Genomic DNA, 18,053 nt, shown 5'->3' on the forward strand with positions numbered 1-18,053 from the left:
CCACTGTTGGCAAATTGAATAAGTAACCGCCAGTGGTGATACCATCCCATATCAGCTGGTGGGATGAGGTTACCCCATTCAGGGATCCCGATTCACCGTATATGTGGTCACCTCCTGAAAGTGTAATAACACTACTCCGGCACTACCCCATAACATACACTGAAGCACTGATGATTTTAAAGTGTATTGTTGTTTTGTATAGAGTGTTTTGTCCATCAACCAATAAAGACAAAAATTTTAACATTTGTTAGGGACCCCTAAAGGGATTACAGGTCTCAACAGACCATTGCTACAATTATATAAATATCCCGAGGGTCTCTAAAAGGGACTTTGATTGTATACATTAAGTACTACCATAGCATCACTTGGCACATTCAACATGCTCCTCTCCTGAAATACTCTGTACTGCTGTGGGCCCCACACTATGGTAGTCTACAACTGTGACCTCCCTTCTTGCCTCCATTCTCTCTTTTACATCCTGGCACTACCATGTTATAACACCCTTTGGCAAGATCAGCACACTCCTCTCCTGAAATACTTTGTGCTTCTGTGGGCACTACACTGTGTAACTCTATGGCTGTGACCTTCCTTTTTTTGCTTCCATTCACTCTGTTATATCCTCGAATCACTATGGCGTCCTCACTGCTACTAGAACACCACTGGGCAAGATAAGCACATTGTTCTCCTGAAATACTCTGTGCTGCTGTGGGCACTACACTGTGTAACTCTATGGCTGTGACCTCCCCTTTTTTGTCTCCATTCTCCCTGTTATATCCTCGAATCACTATGGCGTCCTCACTGCTACTAGAACACCACTGGGCAAGATCAGCACATTGTTCTCCTGAAATACTCTGTCCTGCTGTGGGCACTACACTGTGTAACTCTATGGCTGTGACCTCCCCTTTCTTGCCTCCATTCTCCCTGTTATATCCTCGAATCACTATGGCACCCTAACTGCTACTAAAACACCACTGGGCAAGATCAGCACACTCCTCTCCTGAAATAATCTGTGCTGCTGTGAGCACTACACTGTATAACTCTACTACTGTGACCTCCCCTTTTCCCTCTGTTACATCCCGGCACCACCATGCCGTCCTCGCTACCATTATCACATCGTTGGGTGACATCAGAACGCTCCTCTCCTGAAATACTCTGTGCTGCTCTCTCGTCACTCCAGAGAACAATCCATGTACGTGAACCCACCTTTCTCGGAGGCGGCGTTCCTGGTGCAGTCCAGCAGGAGATTTCCCGTCTCCCAGGAAGGAACTGCGCTTTTCTTCTTCCCTCTTCTCCTTTTAAAGTGACGAGCCAGAAAAATAATGGACACAGTTCCGACGGCGGTGACCGCAAGGATCTTCTTCAGCCCGGGATAAGACTTCAGCTGCAAGACGCAGATAACGGCTCATAACCAACAAATCATAAAAAAAAACATCAAAACGGTGTAAAGCGTTGGTTTCCTGCAGGTTACCTGCGTGAGCGAGCTGCACAGGGACAAAGGGAAATCCATGACACGCAGGGCGGCCATCTTTAGCGCGTGCTGCGTCTCCATCACGAGGTCTTCCAGGGAGGCCATACATTCCTGTGACCTCTTCTGAGGACCGAAAATAAGGTAAAAACAATTCTGAGGAAATGTAAAAAGTAATATAGAAAATGGGCGGCTGCGATGCGCACACTTACCAGCATTCTAAAAATCCACCTGGGATCGCCCACTTTTGGGTGGGTCTTACAGAAGCCCCACCCATTTCCAACCCTGCACAGCCCAAATGTGCCAGGACTGTCTCTGAAAATTAGGGACCACAGACAACTATGGATGGCCAAAAAAAACTGGCGGGTTAACGGGGTAGCAATTTAAAATTCGACCATTGGCACCTGCGGTTGGGTGGGTAGCGGACGCCCTGTAGGAATGCAGCTTTAGGCCTGGGCTACACTGCCACTTTTTATAGCGCAACCGATTGATTTTAAAGGGCATCTGTCAGCAGTTTTGTCCCTATGACACTGGCTGACCTGTTAGCAGCTGAAGGCATCTGTGTCGGTCCCATGTTCATATGTGCCCGCATTGCTGAGAAAAATGATGTTTTAATATATGCAAATGAGCCTCTAGGAGCAACGGGGGCGTTGCCATTACACCTAGAGGCTCCGCTCTCTGTGCAACTGCTGAGCCCTCTGCACTTTGATTGACAGGACCAGGTCTGATGACGTTTACACTGCCTGGACCTGTCAATCAAAGTGCAGAGGGCGCGGCAGTTCACATGGGGGACTTCGGGGTGGATTCTGTTGTTTTCATTAGGAGTCCACGCTGCAGCAGATTATTTCTGCGTGGTTTCTTCAGGTTTGCCCTATTTTTGCAATGATTTATTTTTTAAGTGGCACCCACATAAAAAAACGTAAACGCACATTTTTTTGCAAACAGCAGAAAAAAGTGCCTCTTATCCGGGACTTTACAGGTGGTCAGCGCCCCTGAGCCGGGCCATATACTACACGCGGTCAATGGACTCCGTCTACACTACGACCGTCTGGGTCTTCTCCGAACAATCCCTCTAGCATCTAGTTTTCTGTAATTCTGCGCTAACCTAATAGGCCATATTCATTGGGGGCTCCTAGTTCATGAATAGAACACCAAAACTGCAGTAACGACTGACACACACACAGATCTTTTGTTAGACACACCAACTATTGGTCAGATAATGTGTTACACAGGGAGATGCCCTCCACATGCATGATGTGACTGTAGAGAGGTGTCACAGACAACTGGGGGGGTCACTGCCTGCACGGTGCACAGGGACACATGACCTATGATGACACACTATGGATCCCTGAGGGGGGTGCTCTGTCTACAGGGGGGCTCCTGGTACTATGGGGGGCCACTGCCTGCATGGTGCACATGCTGTCCACAGGGACCCCACACATGACCTATGATGACACACTATGGATCCCTGAGGGGAGGGGGTGCTCTGTCTGCAGGGGGGCTGCCTCTCTGTGTAGGGGTCTCTGGCTGCGCCCAGTATGGATCACTTACCTGTCTCACACTGGCTGCCTTCCAGTTCCCACCACTGATGGATTCTGAGGAGGAGGAGGGGGAGGGGCGGGGACTGCTTCCGGGGAAGAGGCCGGTTACAATGTAGCAGAGAGGAGATGCTGAGATCCACGAGCTGTGAGGGGACAATGGGGTGACTGGGCAGCGAGGGGACAATGGGGTGACTGGGCAGCGAGGGGACAATGGGGTGACTGGTGGGCTGTGAGGGGACAATGGGATGACTAGTGGGCTGTGAGGGGACAATGGGGTGACTGGTGGGCTGTGAGGGGACAATGGGGTGACTGGTGGGCTGTGAGGGGACAATGGGGTGACTGGTGAGCTGTGAGGGGACAATGGGGTGACTGGGCAGCGAGGGGACAATGGGGTGACTGGTGGGCTGTGAGGGGACAATGGGATGACTAGTGGGCTGTGAGGGGACAATGGGGTGACTGGTGGGCTGTGAGGGGACAATGGGGTGACTGGTGGGCTGTGAGGGGACAATGGGGTGACTGGTGAGCTGTGAGGGGACAATGGGGTGACTGGGCAGCGAGGGGACAATGGGGTGACTGGGCAGCGAGGGGACAATGGGGTGACTGGTGGGCTGTGAGGGGACAATGGGGTGACTAGTGGGCTGTGAGGGGACAATGGGGTGACTGGTGGGCTGTGAGGGGACAATGGGGTGACTGGTGGGCTGTGAGGGGACAATGGGGTGACTGGTGAGCTGTGAGGGGACAATGGGGTGACTGGGCAGCGAGGGGACAATGGGGTGACTGGGCAGCGAGGGGACAATGGGGTGACTGGTGGGCTGTGAGGGGACAATGGGATGACTAGTGGGCTGTGAGGGGACAATGGGGTGACTGGTGGGCTGTGAGGGGACAATGGGGTGACTGGTGGGCTGTGAGGGGACAATGGGGTGACTGGTGAGCTGTGAGGGGACAATGGGGTGACTGGGCAGCGAGGGGACAATGGGGTGACTGGGCAGCGAGGGGACAATGGGGTGACTGGTGGGCTGTGAGGGGACAATGGGATGACTAGTGGGCTGTGAGGGGACAATGGGGTGACTGGTGGGCTGTGAGGGGACAATGGGGTGACTGGTGGGCTGTGAGGGGACAATGGGGTGACTGGTGGGCTGTGAGGGGACAATGGGGTGACTGGTGGGCTGTGAGGGGACAATGGGGTGACTGGTGAGCTGTGAGGGGACAATTGGGTGACTGGTGGGCTGTGAGGGGACAATGGGGTGACTGGTGGGCTGTGAGGGGACAATGGGGTGACTGGTGAGCTGTGAGGGGACAATGGGGTGACTGGTGGGCTGTGAGGGGACAATGGGGTGACTGGTGAGCTGTGAGGGGACAATGGGGTGACTGGTGGGCTGTGAGGGGACAATGGGGTGACTGGTGGGCTGTGAGGGGACAATGGGGTGACCCCAAACCCTCATCCCTCATTGTTCCCGAAGGTTGGTCTCAACCATTGCATTATTAGGAAAGACATGTGCGGTCATTTATCAAACTGGTGTAAAGTAGAACTGGCCTAGTTGCCCATTACAACCAATCAGATTCCACCTTTCATTTTGGACAGCTCATTTGGAAAATGAAAGGTGGAATCTGATTGGTTGCTATGGGCAACTAGGCCAGTTCTACTTTACACCAGTTTGATAAATGACCCCCATAGTATTTTGCAGTGTTTTTCCTGCATTTTGTTTTTACACTGCAGTCAGATATTGATTGTAAGGGCCCATTCTCACGACCGTATGTACGGATCCGCACCTGTTCCGCAAGGTCTGCGGATCCATTCATTTCTATGGGCCTTCAAAAGATGTGGACAGACACTGCGGCTCCACAAAAATAGCCTTCAATGTTCTATACTTGTCCGCAGAAAACGTTCCGTGGACCCATACAAGTCTATGGGTCCGCAAAAATGCGGATTACAACGGAAATGTTTTCCGTATGTAATCCGCATTTTTGCAGAAGAACGGTTACGCTTTTTTGCGGATCCGCAAAGCAGTACGGTCATGTGAATGGGCCCTAAGGCAGCAGGGAAATAGTAAATGTGCTGCAAACAGTGCAGTTTTGTTGATTTCGTGTGTTTTTACATTATGCAGTAATGTGCTGTGTTTTCAGGAATTTTTTTCATAGATTTCTATAAAAAATAAAGTAAAACACGTATAACCAAAAAGAGACAGAAACAAAACTGTGATGGAAATCTTGGTGTCTGTTCATATGGCCGAAAATCCACGTCAGAAAAATCCAACCATGTGTTTTATGCGGAATGAATCTGTGGCGGACCTCAGCATTTCTACGTCGCGTAGCGTTTCTTAATGCCGACTGCAGCGGGTGAAATCTGCTGTGGAAATTGGCACAGTAGGTCAATTATATCCACAGATCTTCTGTCCTGTCTGGCTGTTCCAGCTCCTTGGGTCCCTGGCTCCATTCTGCAATCTTTGGATGGACGGGGTGGTCATGTGCGCCTCTGCAGCCAATGATGCCCCCAACTAGCATGTCAGTACTTGACTGGCCGTAGCGGTGCACGTGACTATGTCCGTCTGGAGGTTTAGGTCTCATGTACACCAGAGTGTGGTCCACAAGGCACGAGCACCCAGGGGCGGATTAAGTGCATGATAGGCCTGAGGCTGTCTAGGTGCAGCTCTGTCCCATCTGAGTGATTGGGTCTGAGCTGTAATACCACGCGCAGTGCTATCACATGGACAGCGCTGTGCTTGGTAACGAGCAAAGAGTCTGCGGCGCTCACTGGGACATCGCGGTCTCAGATTTCATAGATGTTACCTGCAGTCCTATGTAACACCCCACATAAACACAGTGAACTATTGTGTTATGTGGGGTGTTACATAGGACTGCATGGAACATCTGCTACATTATCTGGGCTGTTACATAGGACTGCAGGTAACAAATAAAAATTTTAGTTGCCAAATTTAAAATGCATACGATTATGATAAAAAGAAGACTTGGAGGAGAAGATGAGACGCAGGTCACAGTAGTGAATCAGCTCTACATACAGGGGAATACAGCACCACATGCCTGTTATATCCAGTGACATCTCCTGTCATGTAGATCTTCTCTTTCCTCTTCTCCTCCGTTTGACCCAGACCGCCATGACAAATTCTTTCAGCCGCATCTCGTCTCTGCAGAGTTTGTTACACAGACACGTTAGATTTCTCATAATTGGGGTCATTTATCAAACTGGTGTAAAGTAGAACTGGCTTAGTTGCCCATAGCAACCAATCAGATTCCTCCTTTCATTTTCCAATGGAGCTGTGAAAAATTTAAGGTGAAATCTGTTGCTATGGGCAACTAAGCCATTTCTACTTTACACCAGTTTGATAAATTACCCCAAAGGTCCCTATAGTGTCTACAGCAATTATAATGTCCCCTAGAGTGCCCCCAGTAATAATAACACCCTATATTGTGCTCCAGGTAATAATGCCGGTATAGTGTCCACAAAAATACTGTCCCCCTAATAGAAACGCCCCCACACTGCCCCATATAATAATTTCCTCCCACACTGCCCCCATATAGTAATTTCCCCTCACACTGCCCCCATATAGTAATTTCCCCAACACTACCCCATATAGTAATTTCCCCCCACACTGCCCCCATATAGTAATTTCCCCCACACTGCCGTTCATTAAGTAATAACCCCCCACACTGCCCCCATATAGTCATTTCCCCTCACACTGCCCCCATATAGTAATTTTCCCCACATTGCCCCCATATAGTAATTTCCCCCACACTGCCCCATATAGTAATTTTCCCCCACACTGCCCCCATATAGTAATTTCCCCCACACTGCCCCCATATAGTAATTTCCCCCACACTGCCCCCCATATAGTAATTTCCCCCACACTGCCCCATATAGTAATTTCCCCCACACTGCCCCCCATATAGTAATTTCCCCCATTATGCCCCCCATATAGTAATTTCCCCCACACTGCCGTTCATTAAGTAATAACCCCCCACATTGCCCCCATATAGTAATTTCCCCCACACTGCCCCCATATAGTAATTTCCCCAACACTACCCCATATAGTAATTTCCCCCACACTGCCCCCATATAGTAATTTCCCCCACACTGCCCCCATATAGTAATTTCCCCCCACACTGCCCCCATATAGTAATTTCCCCCACACTGCCGTTTATTAAGTAATAACCTCCCACACTACCCCATATAGTAATTTCCCTCCACACTGCCCCCATATAGTAATTTCCCCCACACTGCCCCCATATAGTAATTTCCCCCACACTGCCGTTCATTAAGTAATAACCCCCCACACTGCCCCATATAGTAATCCCCCCCCCACACTGCCCCCATATAGTAATTTCCCCCACACTGCCCCATATAGTAATTTCCCCACACACTGCCCCCATATAGTAATTTCCCCCACACTACCTCATATAGTAATTTCCCCCACACTGCCCCATATAGTAATTTCCCCCCACACTGCCCCATATAGTAATTTCCCCCACACTGCCCCATATAGTAATTTCCCCCCACACTGCCCCCATATAGTAATTTCCCCCACACTGCCCCCATATAGTAATTTCCCCCACACTGCCCCCATATAGTAATTTCCCCCACACTGCCCCCATATAGTAATTTCCCCCACACTGCCCCCATATAGTAATTTCCCCCACACTGCCCCCATATAGTAATTTCCCCCACACTGCCCCCATATAGTAATTTCCCCCACACTGCCCCCATATAGTAATTTCCCCCACACTGCCGTTCATTAAGTAATAACCCCCCACACTGCCCCCATATAGTAATCCCCCCCACACTGCCCCCATATCGTAATTTTCCCCACATTGCCCCCATATAGTAATTTCCCCCACACTGCCCCATATAGTAATTTCCCCCCACACTGCCCCATATAGTAATTTCCCCCCACACTGCCCCATATAGTAATTTCCCCCCACACTGCCCCATATAGTAATTTCCCCCACACTGCCCCATATAGTAATTTCCCCCCACACTGCCCCATATAGTAATTTCCCCCACACTGCCCCATATAGTAATTTCCCCCACACTGCCCCCATATAGTAATTTCCCCCACACTGCCCCATATAGTAATTTCCCCCACACTGCCCCATATAGTAATTTCCCCCACACTGCCCCATATAGTAATTTCCCCCACACTGCCCCCCATATAGTAATTTCCCCCACACTGACCCATATAGTAATTTCCCCCACACTGCCCCCCATATAGTAATTTCCCCCACACTGCCCCCCATATAGTAATTTCCCCCACACTGCCGTTCATTAAGTAATACCCCCCACATTGCCCCCATATAGTAATTTCCCCCACACTGCCCCCATATAGTAATTTCCCCAACACTACCCCATATAGTAATTTCCCCCACACTGCCCCCATATAGTAATTTCCCCAACACTACCCCATATAGTAATTTCCCCCACACTGCCGTTTATTAAGTAATAACCCCCCACACTACCCCATATAGTAATTTCCCTCCACACTGCCCCCATATAGTAATTTCCCCCACACTGCCCCCATATAGTAATTTCCCCCACACTGCCGTTCATTAAGTAATAACCCCCCACACTGCCCCATATAGTAATTCCCCCCACACTGCCGTTCATTAAGTAATAACCCCCCACACTGCCCCATATAGTAATTTCCCCCACACTGCCCCATTTAGTAATTTCCCCCCACACTGCCCCATATAGTAATTTCCCCCCACACTGCCCCATATAGTAATTTCCCCCACACTGCCCCCATATAGTAATTTCCCCCACACTGCCCCCATATAGTAATTTCCCCCACACTGCCCCCATATAGTAATTTCCCCCACACTGCCCCATATAGTAATTTCCCCCACACTGCCGTTCATTAAGTAATAACCCCCCACACTGCCCCCATATAGTAATTTCCCCCACACTGCCGTTCATTAAGTAATAACCCCCCACATTGCCCCCATATAGTAATTTCCCCCACACTGCCCCCATATAGTAATCTCCCCAACACTACCCCATATAGTAATTTCCCCCACACTGCCCCATATAGTAATTTCCCCCACACTGCCGTTCATTAAGTAATAACCCCCCACACTGCCCCATATAGTAATACCCCCCCCACACTGCCCCCATATAGTAATTTCCCCCACACTGCCGTTCATTAAGTAATAACCCCCCACATTGCCCCCATATAGTAATTTCCCCCCACACTGCCCCCATATAGTAATTTCCCCCACACTGCCGTTTATTAAGTAATAACCCCCCACATTGCCCCCATATAGTAATTTCCCCCACACTGCCCCCATATAGTAATTTCCCCAACACTACCCCATATAGTAATTTCCCCCACACTGCCCCATATAGTAATTTCCCCCACACTGCCCCATATAGTAATTTCCCCCACACTGCCGTTCATTAAGTAATAACCCCCCACACTGCCCCATATAGTAATTCCCCCCCACACTGCCCCCATATAGTAATTTCTCCCACACTGCCGTTCATTAAGTAATAACCCCCCACACTGCCCCCCATATAGTAATTTCCCCCACACTGACCCATATAGTAATTTCCCCCACACTGCCCCCCATATAGTAATTTCCCCCACACTGCCCCCCATATAGTAATTTCCCCCACACTGCCGTTCATTAAGTAATACCCCCCACATTGCCCCCATATAGTAATTTCCCCCACACTGCCCCCATATAGTAATTTCCCCCACACTGCCCCCATATAGTAATTTCCCCCACACTGCCCCCATATAGTAATTTCCCCCACACTGCCCCATATAGTAATTTCCCCCACACTGCCGTTCATTAAGTAATAACCCCCCACACTGCCCCCATATAGTAATTTCCCCCACACTGCCGTTCATTAAGTAATAACCCCCCACATTGCCCCCATATAGTAATTTCCCCCACACTGCCCCCATATAGTAATCTCCCCAACACTACCCCATATAGTAATTTCCCCCACACTGCCCCATATAGTAATTTCCCCCACACTGCCGTTCATTAAGTAATAACCCCCCACACTGCCCCATATAGTAATACCCCCCCCCACACTGCCCCCATATAGTAATTTCCCCCACACTGCCGTTCATTAAGTAATAACCCCCCACATTGCCCCCATATAGTAATTTCCCCCCACACTGCCCCCATATAGTAATTTCCCCCACACTGCCGTTTATTAAGTAATAACCCCCCACATTGCCCCCATATAGTAATTTCCCCCACACTGCCGTTCATTAAGTAATAACCCCCCACATTGCCCCCATATAGTAATTTCCCCCCACACTGCCCCCATATAGTAATTTCCCCCACACTGCCGTTTATTAAGTAATAACCCCCCACATTGCCCCCATATAGTAATTTCCCCCACACTGCCCCCATATAGTAATTTCCCCAACACTACCCCATATAGTAATTTCCCCCACACTGCCCCATATAGTAATTTCCCCCACACTGCCCCATATAGTAATTTCCCCCACACTGCCGTTCATTAAGTAATAACCCCCCACACTGCCCCATATAGTAATTCCCCCCCACACTGCCCCCATATAGTAATTTCTCCCACACTGCCGTTCATTAAGTAATAACCCCCCACACTGCCCCCCATATAGTAATTTCCCCCACACTGACCCATATAGTAATTTCCCCCACACTGCCCCCCATATAGTAATTTCCCCCACACTGCCCCCCATATAGTAATTTCCCCCACACTGCCGTTCATTAAGTAATACCCCCCACATTGCCCCCATATAGTAATTTCCCCCACACTGCCCCCATATAGTAATTTCCCCAACACTACCCCATATAGTAATTTCCCCCACACTGCCCCCATATAGTAATTTCCCCAACACTACCCCATATAGTAATTTCCCCCACACTGCCGTTTATTAAGTAATAACCCCCCACACTACCCCATATAGTAATTTCCCTCCACACTGCCCCCATATAGTAATTTCCCCCACACTGCCCCCATATAGTAATTTCCCCCACACTGCCGTTCATTAAGTAATAACCCCCCACACTGCCCCATATAGTAATTCCCCCCACACTGCCGTTCATTAAGTAATAACCCCTCACACTGCCCCATATAGTAATTTCCCCCACACTGCCCCATATAGTAATTTCCCCCCACACTGCCCCATATAGTAATTTCCCCCACACTGCCCCCATATAGTAATTTCCCCCACACTGCCCCCATATAGTAATTTCCCCCACACTGCCCCCATATAGTAATTTCCCCCACACTGCCCCCATATAGTAATTTCCCCCCACACTGCCCCATATAGTAATTTCCCCCACACTGCCGTTCATTAAGTAATAACCCCCCACACTGCCCCCATATAGTAATTTCCCCCACACTGCCGTTCATTAAGTAATAACCCCCCACATTGCCCCCATATAGTAATTTCCCCCACACTGCCCCCATATAGTAATCTCCCCAACACTACCCCATATAGTAATTTCCCCCACACTGCCCCATATAGTAATTTCCCCCACACTGCCGTTCATTAAGTAATAACCCCCCACACTGCCCCATATAGTAATTCCCTCCCACACTGCCCCCATATAGTAATTTCCCCCACACTGCCGTTCATTAAGTAATAACCCCCCACATTGCCCCCATATAGTAATTTCCCCCACACTGCCCCCATATAGTAATTTCCCCAACACTACCCCATATAGTAATTTCCCCCACACTGCCCCATATAGTAATTTCCCCCACACTGCCGTTCATTAAGTAATAACCCCCCACACTGCCCCATATAGTAATTCCCCCCCACACTGCCCCCATATAGTAATTTCCCCCACACTGCCGTTCATTAAGTAATAACCCCCCACATTGCCCCCATATAGTAATTTCCCCCCACACTGCCCCCATATAGTAATTTCCCCCACACTGCCCCCATATAGTAATTTCCCCCACACTGCCCCCATATAGTAATTTCCCCCACACTGCCCCATATAGTAATTTCCCCCACACTGCCGCCATATAGTAATTTCCCCCACACTGCCGCCATATAGTAATTTCCCCCACACTGCCCCCATATAGTAATTTCCCCCACACTGCCCCCATATAGTAATTTCCCCCACACTGCCCCCATATAGTAATTTCTCCCACACTGCCGTTCATTAAGTAATAACCCCCCACACTGCCCCCATATAGTAATCCCCCCCCACACTGCCCCCATATAGTAATTTCCCCTCACACTGCCCCCATATAGTAATTTTCCCCACATTGCCCCCATATAGTAATTTCCCCCACACTGCCCCATATAGTAATTTCCCCCACACTGCCCCATATAGTAATTTCCCCCCACACTGCCCCATATAGTAATTTCCCCCCACACTGCCCCATATAGTAATTTCCCCCCACACTGCCCCATATAGTAATTTCCCCCACACTGCCCCCATATAGTAATTTCCCCCACACTGCCCCATATAGTAATTTCCCCCACACTGCCCCATATAATAATTTCCCCCCACACTGCCCCCATATAGTAATTTCCCCCACACTGCCCCCATATAGTAATTTTCCCCACACTGCCCCATATAGTAATTTCCCCCACACTGCCCCATATAGTAATTTCCCCCACACTGCCCCATATAGTAATTTCCCCCACACTGTCCCATATAGTAATTTCCCCCACACTGCCGTTCATTAAGTAATAACCCCCCACATTGCCCCCATATAGTAATTTCCCCCACACTGCCCCCATATAGTAATTTCCCCCACACTGCCCCCATATAGTAATTTCCCCCCACACTGCCCCCCATATAGTAATTTCCCCCACACTGCCGTTTATTAAGTAATAACCCCCCAAACTACCCCATATAGTAATTTCCCTCCACACTGCCCCCATATAGTAATTTCCCCCACACTGCCCCATATAGTAATTTCCCCCACACTGCCGTTCATTAAGTAATAACCCCCCACACTGCCCCATATAGTAATTCCCCCCCCACACTGCCCCCATATAGTAATTTCCCCCACACTGCCCCATATAGTAATTTCCCCCACACTGCCCCCATATAGTAATTTCCCCCACACTGCCCCCATATAGTAATTTCCCCCACACTGCCCCATATAGTAATTTCCCCCCACACTGCCCCATATAGTAATTTCCCCCACACTGCCCCCATATAGTAATTTCCCCCACACTGCCCCATATAGTAATTTCCCCCACACTGCCCCCATATAGTAATTTCCCCCACACTGCCCCATATAATAATTTCCCCCCACACTGCCCCCATATAGTAATTTCCCCCACACTGCCCCCATATAGTAATTTCCCCCACACTGCCCCCATATAGTAATTTCCCCCACACTGCCCCATATAGTAATTTCCCCCACACTGCCCCATATAGTAATTTCCCCCACACTGTCCCATATAGTAATTTCCCCCACACTGCCCCATATAGTAATTTCCCCCACACTGCCGTTCATTAAGTAATAACCCCCCACACTGCCCCCATATAGTAATCCCCCCCACACTGCCCCCATATAGTAATTTCCCCCACACTGCCCCCATATAGTAATTTTCCCCACATTGCCCCCATATAGTAATTTCCCCCACACTGCCCCATATAGTAATTTCCCCCACACTGCCCCCATATAGTAATTTCCCCCACACTGCCCCATATAGTAATTTCCCCCACACTGCCCCCATATAGTAATTTCCCCCACACTGCCCCCATATAGTAATTTCCCCCACACTGCCCCATATAATAATTTCCCCCCACACTGCCCCCATATAGTAATTTCCCCCACACTGCCCCCATATAGTAATTTCCCCCACACTGCCCCCATATAGTAATTTCCCCCACAATGTCCCATATAGTAATTTCCCCCACACTGCCCCATATAGTAATTTCCCCCACACTGTCCCATATAGTAATTTCCCCCACACTGCCCCATATAGTAATTTCCCCCACACTGCCGTTCATTAAGTAATAACCCCCCACACTGCCCCATATAGTAATTTCCCCCACACTGCCCCATATAGTAATTTCCCCCACACTGTCCCATATAGTAATTTCCCCCACACTGCCCCCATATAGTAATTTCCCCCACAATGTCCCATATAGTAATTTCCCCCACACTGCCCCATATAGTAATTTCCCCCACACTGTCCCATATAGTAATTTCCCCCACACTGCCCCATATAGTAATTTCCCCCACACTGCCGTTCATTAAGTAATAACCCCCCACACTGCCCCATATAGTAATTTCCCCCACACTGCCCCATATAGTAATTTCCCCCACACTGCCCCATATAGTAATTTCCCCCACACTGTCCCATATAGTAATTTCCCCCACACTGCCGTTCATTAAGTAATAACCCCCCACATTGCCCCCATATAGTAATTTCCCCCACACTGCCCCCATATAGTAATTTCCCCCCACACTGCCCCCCATATAGTAATTTCCCCCACACTGCCGTTTATTAAGTAATAACCCCCCAAACTACCCCATATAGTAATTTCCCTCCACACTGCCCCCATATAGTAATTTCCCCCACACTGCCCCATATAGTAATTTCCCCCACACTGCCGTTCATTAAGTAATAACCCCCCACACTGCCCCATATAGTAATTCCCCCCCCACACTGCCCCCATATAGTAATTTCCCCCACACTGCCCCATATAGTAATTTCCCCCACACTGCCCCCATATAGTAATTTCCCCCACACTGCCCCCATATAGTAATTTCCCCCACACTGCCCCATATAGTAATTTCCCCCCACACTGCCCCATATAGTAATTTCCCCCACACTGCCCCCATATAGTAATTTCCCCCACACTGCCCCATATAGTAATTTCCCCCACACTGCCCCCATATAGTAATTTCCCCCACACTGCCCCATATAATAATTTCCCCCCACACTGCCCCCATATAGTAATTTCCCCCACACTGCCCCCATATAGTAATTTCCCCCACACTGCCCCATATAGTAATTTCCCCCACACTGCCCCATATAGTAATTTCCCCCACACTGTCCCATATAGTAATTTCCCCCACACTGCCCCATATAGTAATTTCCCCCACACTGCCGTTCATTAAGTAATAACCCCCCACACTGCCCCCATATAGTAATCCCCCCCACACTGCCCCCATATAGTAATTTCCCCCACACTGCCCCCATATAGTAATTTTCCCCACATTGCCCCCATATAGTAATTTCCCCCACACTGCCCCATATAGTAATTTCCCCCACACTGCCCCCATATAGTAATTTCCCCCACACTGCCCCATATAGTAATTTCCCCCACACTGCCCCCATATAGTAATTTCCCCCACACTGCCCCCATATAGTAATTTCCCCCACACTGCCCCATATAATAATTTCCCCCCACACTGCCCCCATATAGTAATTTCCCCCACACTGCCCCCATATAGTAATTTCCCCCACACTGCCCCCATATAGTAATTTCCCCCACAATGTCCCATATAGTAATTTCCCCCACACTGCCCCATATAGTAATTTCCCCCACACTGTCCCATATAGTAATTTCCCCCACACTGCCCCATATAGTAATTTCCCCCACACTGCCGTTCATTAAGTAATAACCCCCCACACTGCCCCATATAGTAATTTCCCCCACACTGCCCCATATAGTAATTTCCCCCACACTGTCCCATATAGTAATTTCCCCCACACTGCCCCATATAGTAATTTCCCCCACACTGCCGTTCATTAAGTAATAACCCCCCACATTGCCCCCATATAGTAATCCCCCCCCACACTGCCCCCATATAGTAATTTCCCCCACACTGCCCCCATATAGTAATTTCCCCCCACACTGCCCCCCATATAGTAATTTCCCCCACACTGCCCCATATAGTAATTTCCCCCACACTGCCCCCATATAGTAATTTCCCCCCACACTGCCCCCCATATAGTAATTTCCCCCCACACTGCCCCCCATATAGTAATTTCCCCCACACTGCCCCATATAGTAATTTCCCCCACACTGCCCCCATATAGTAATTTCCCCCCACACTGCCCCCCATATAGTAATTTCCCCCCACACTGCCCCCCATATAGTAATTTCCCCCACACTGCCGTTCATTAAGTAATAACCCCCCACACTGCCCCCATATAGTAATTTCCCCCACACTGCCCCCATATAGTAATTTCCCCCACACTGCCCCATATAGTAATTTCCCCCACACTGCCCCATATAGTAATTTCCCCCACACTGCCCCCATACAGTAATTTCCCCCCACACTGCCCCCCCATATAGTAATTTCCCCAACACTACCCCATATAGTAATTTCCCCAACACTGCCCCATATAGTAATTTCCCCCACACTGCCCCCATCAAGTAATAACCCCCCACACTGCCCCCCATTAGATAATTTGCCCCGACACTGCCATCTATTAAGTAATTTGCCCCCCACACTGCCCTCACAGTATTAATTCCCCCCATGGTAGTAATTTGCCCCACAGTATTAATTTCCCCCACACTAGTCATTTGCCCCCACGTAGTAGTTTGCCCCCCACTGTCCCTTCAGTAATGTCCCCCAAAGTTGGCACACAAGAAATAAAAAAGATAAAAGCTAATACTTACCTGTGTCCCAGTCGGCGCTCACTCGTAGATGGTGCAGGTGCGCTGCGCACACACGTCAGTGTGCTGCGTCCAGGGACAGGCGCGGCGCGATGTCATCATGCCCGCCTGCGTCAAGATTTTACTACCGCATAGGCTTTAGGCCTACTAGACCTGAAGCCTATGGCGGTGGTCGGCGGCGGGGCAGGGAACTATGCGCTCCCGTGCCCTGCCGTAGTTTGTGGGCGTTTGGGTTGGCATTAGGCCCCCCAGCGATGCAGGGGCTACAAACCCAAACGCCCCAATTATAATCCGCCACTGCGAGCACCGACCGTAGGGCCGCTGTATTCGGACGCAGGATCCATTCACTTGAATGCGGTCTACGGTTTGCACCGCAAAAAAGTAGTGCATGCATGCAGAGTCACGGACAGAAAACCGTGGAAGCACCATGGTAGTGCCACCGTGCCTCCATACAGCACCTTCCAGATTGCGGACGCATTCAAGTAAATGGGTCCGCGTCCGTGATACAGTGTGCACATGGCCGGTGCCTGTATATTGCGGAACCACTCTTTGCAAGCAACAATACGGGAACCAGCCGACAACGATCGCGCGCATGAGCCTTTATCCAGAGCCAGGGAGCAGGTAAGGCCAGGTTCACATGTCCGTTATTTCCATCAGGCTACATTCAAACGACAGTATTTCTGGGTCCACATCTGTTCCGCAATCTTGCGGAACGGGTGCGGACCCATTCATTTTAATGGGGTCGCAAAAGAGGCGGACAGCACACCGTGTGCTGTCCGAATCCGTAGTTCTGTTCCGCGGAAAAAAAATAGAACATGTCCTATTCTTGTCCGCAATTTCAAACAAGAATAGGCATTTTCTATGATAGCGGTGGTATGTAAATTGCGGAATGCACATGGGCCGGTATCCGTGTTTTGCAAAACACCACGGTCGTGTGAATGTAGCCTTAGGCCCCTTACAGATGAGCGTGTGCGGATTAGGTCCGGAGGCGTTGCAAATGCGTTCAGTGAAAAATGCGCGATTTCGCAAAGTCATTCAGTTTTGCCTGCGATCGCGTTCAGTTCAGTTTTTATCACACGGGTGCAATGCGATTTATTGCGTTTTGCACGCGCGTGATAAAAAAACTGAAGGTATGCAAACTACACATTTTAGCAACCATTCGTGAAAAGCGCATCACATCCGTACTTGCTTGCGGATGCGATTTTGCACACAGCTCCATTCACTTCTATGGGGCCAACGTTGCGTGAAAATCGCAGAATATAGAACATGCTGTGATTTTCACAAGTGATGCGTAAAAACCAACGCACATGTACACAGACCCATTGAAATCAATGGGTCCGGATTCCATGCGGGCGCAATGCATTCGCATCACGCATTGCACCCGCGCGGAATATACTCGCTCGTGTGAATGTAGCCTTATTGTGAGGCAAAACCAGGTGCAGATCGAAAACGCGGAACAGGCGCAGCCGCGGATGTTT

General features: G+C 49.4%; 1 protein-coding gene across 1 annotated transcript in view; it reads right to left on the reverse strand.

Moving 5' to 3' along the window:
• Nucleotides 1-3,065, reverse strand: part of MIGA1 (mitoguardin 1) — a 41,339-nt gene extending 38,274 nt beyond the window's left edge. The window contains exons 1-3 of the mRNA XM_040406784.1: nucleotides 3,017-3,065; nucleotides 1,469-1,591; nucleotides 1,204-1,381 (exon numbers count right to left, since the gene is read on the reverse strand). Of these exons, the coding sequence (XP_040262718.1) occupies nucleotides 1,204-1,381; nucleotides 1,469-1,573 (283 nt within the window). The 5' untranslated portion in view covers nucleotides 1,574-1,591; nucleotides 3,017-3,065. The remainder of the gene's footprint in view (nucleotides 1-1,203; nucleotides 1,382-1,468; nucleotides 1,592-3,016) is intronic.
• Between the last annotated feature and the right edge of the window lie 14,988 nt (nucleotides 3,066-18,053).

The sequence above is a fragment of the Bufo bufo genome, chromosome 9 (assembly GCF_905171765.1).
Source record: "Bufo bufo chromosome 9, aBufBuf1.1, whole genome shotgun sequence".
NCBI lineage: Eukaryota > Metazoa > Chordata > Amphibia > Anura > Bufonidae > Bufo > Bufo bufo.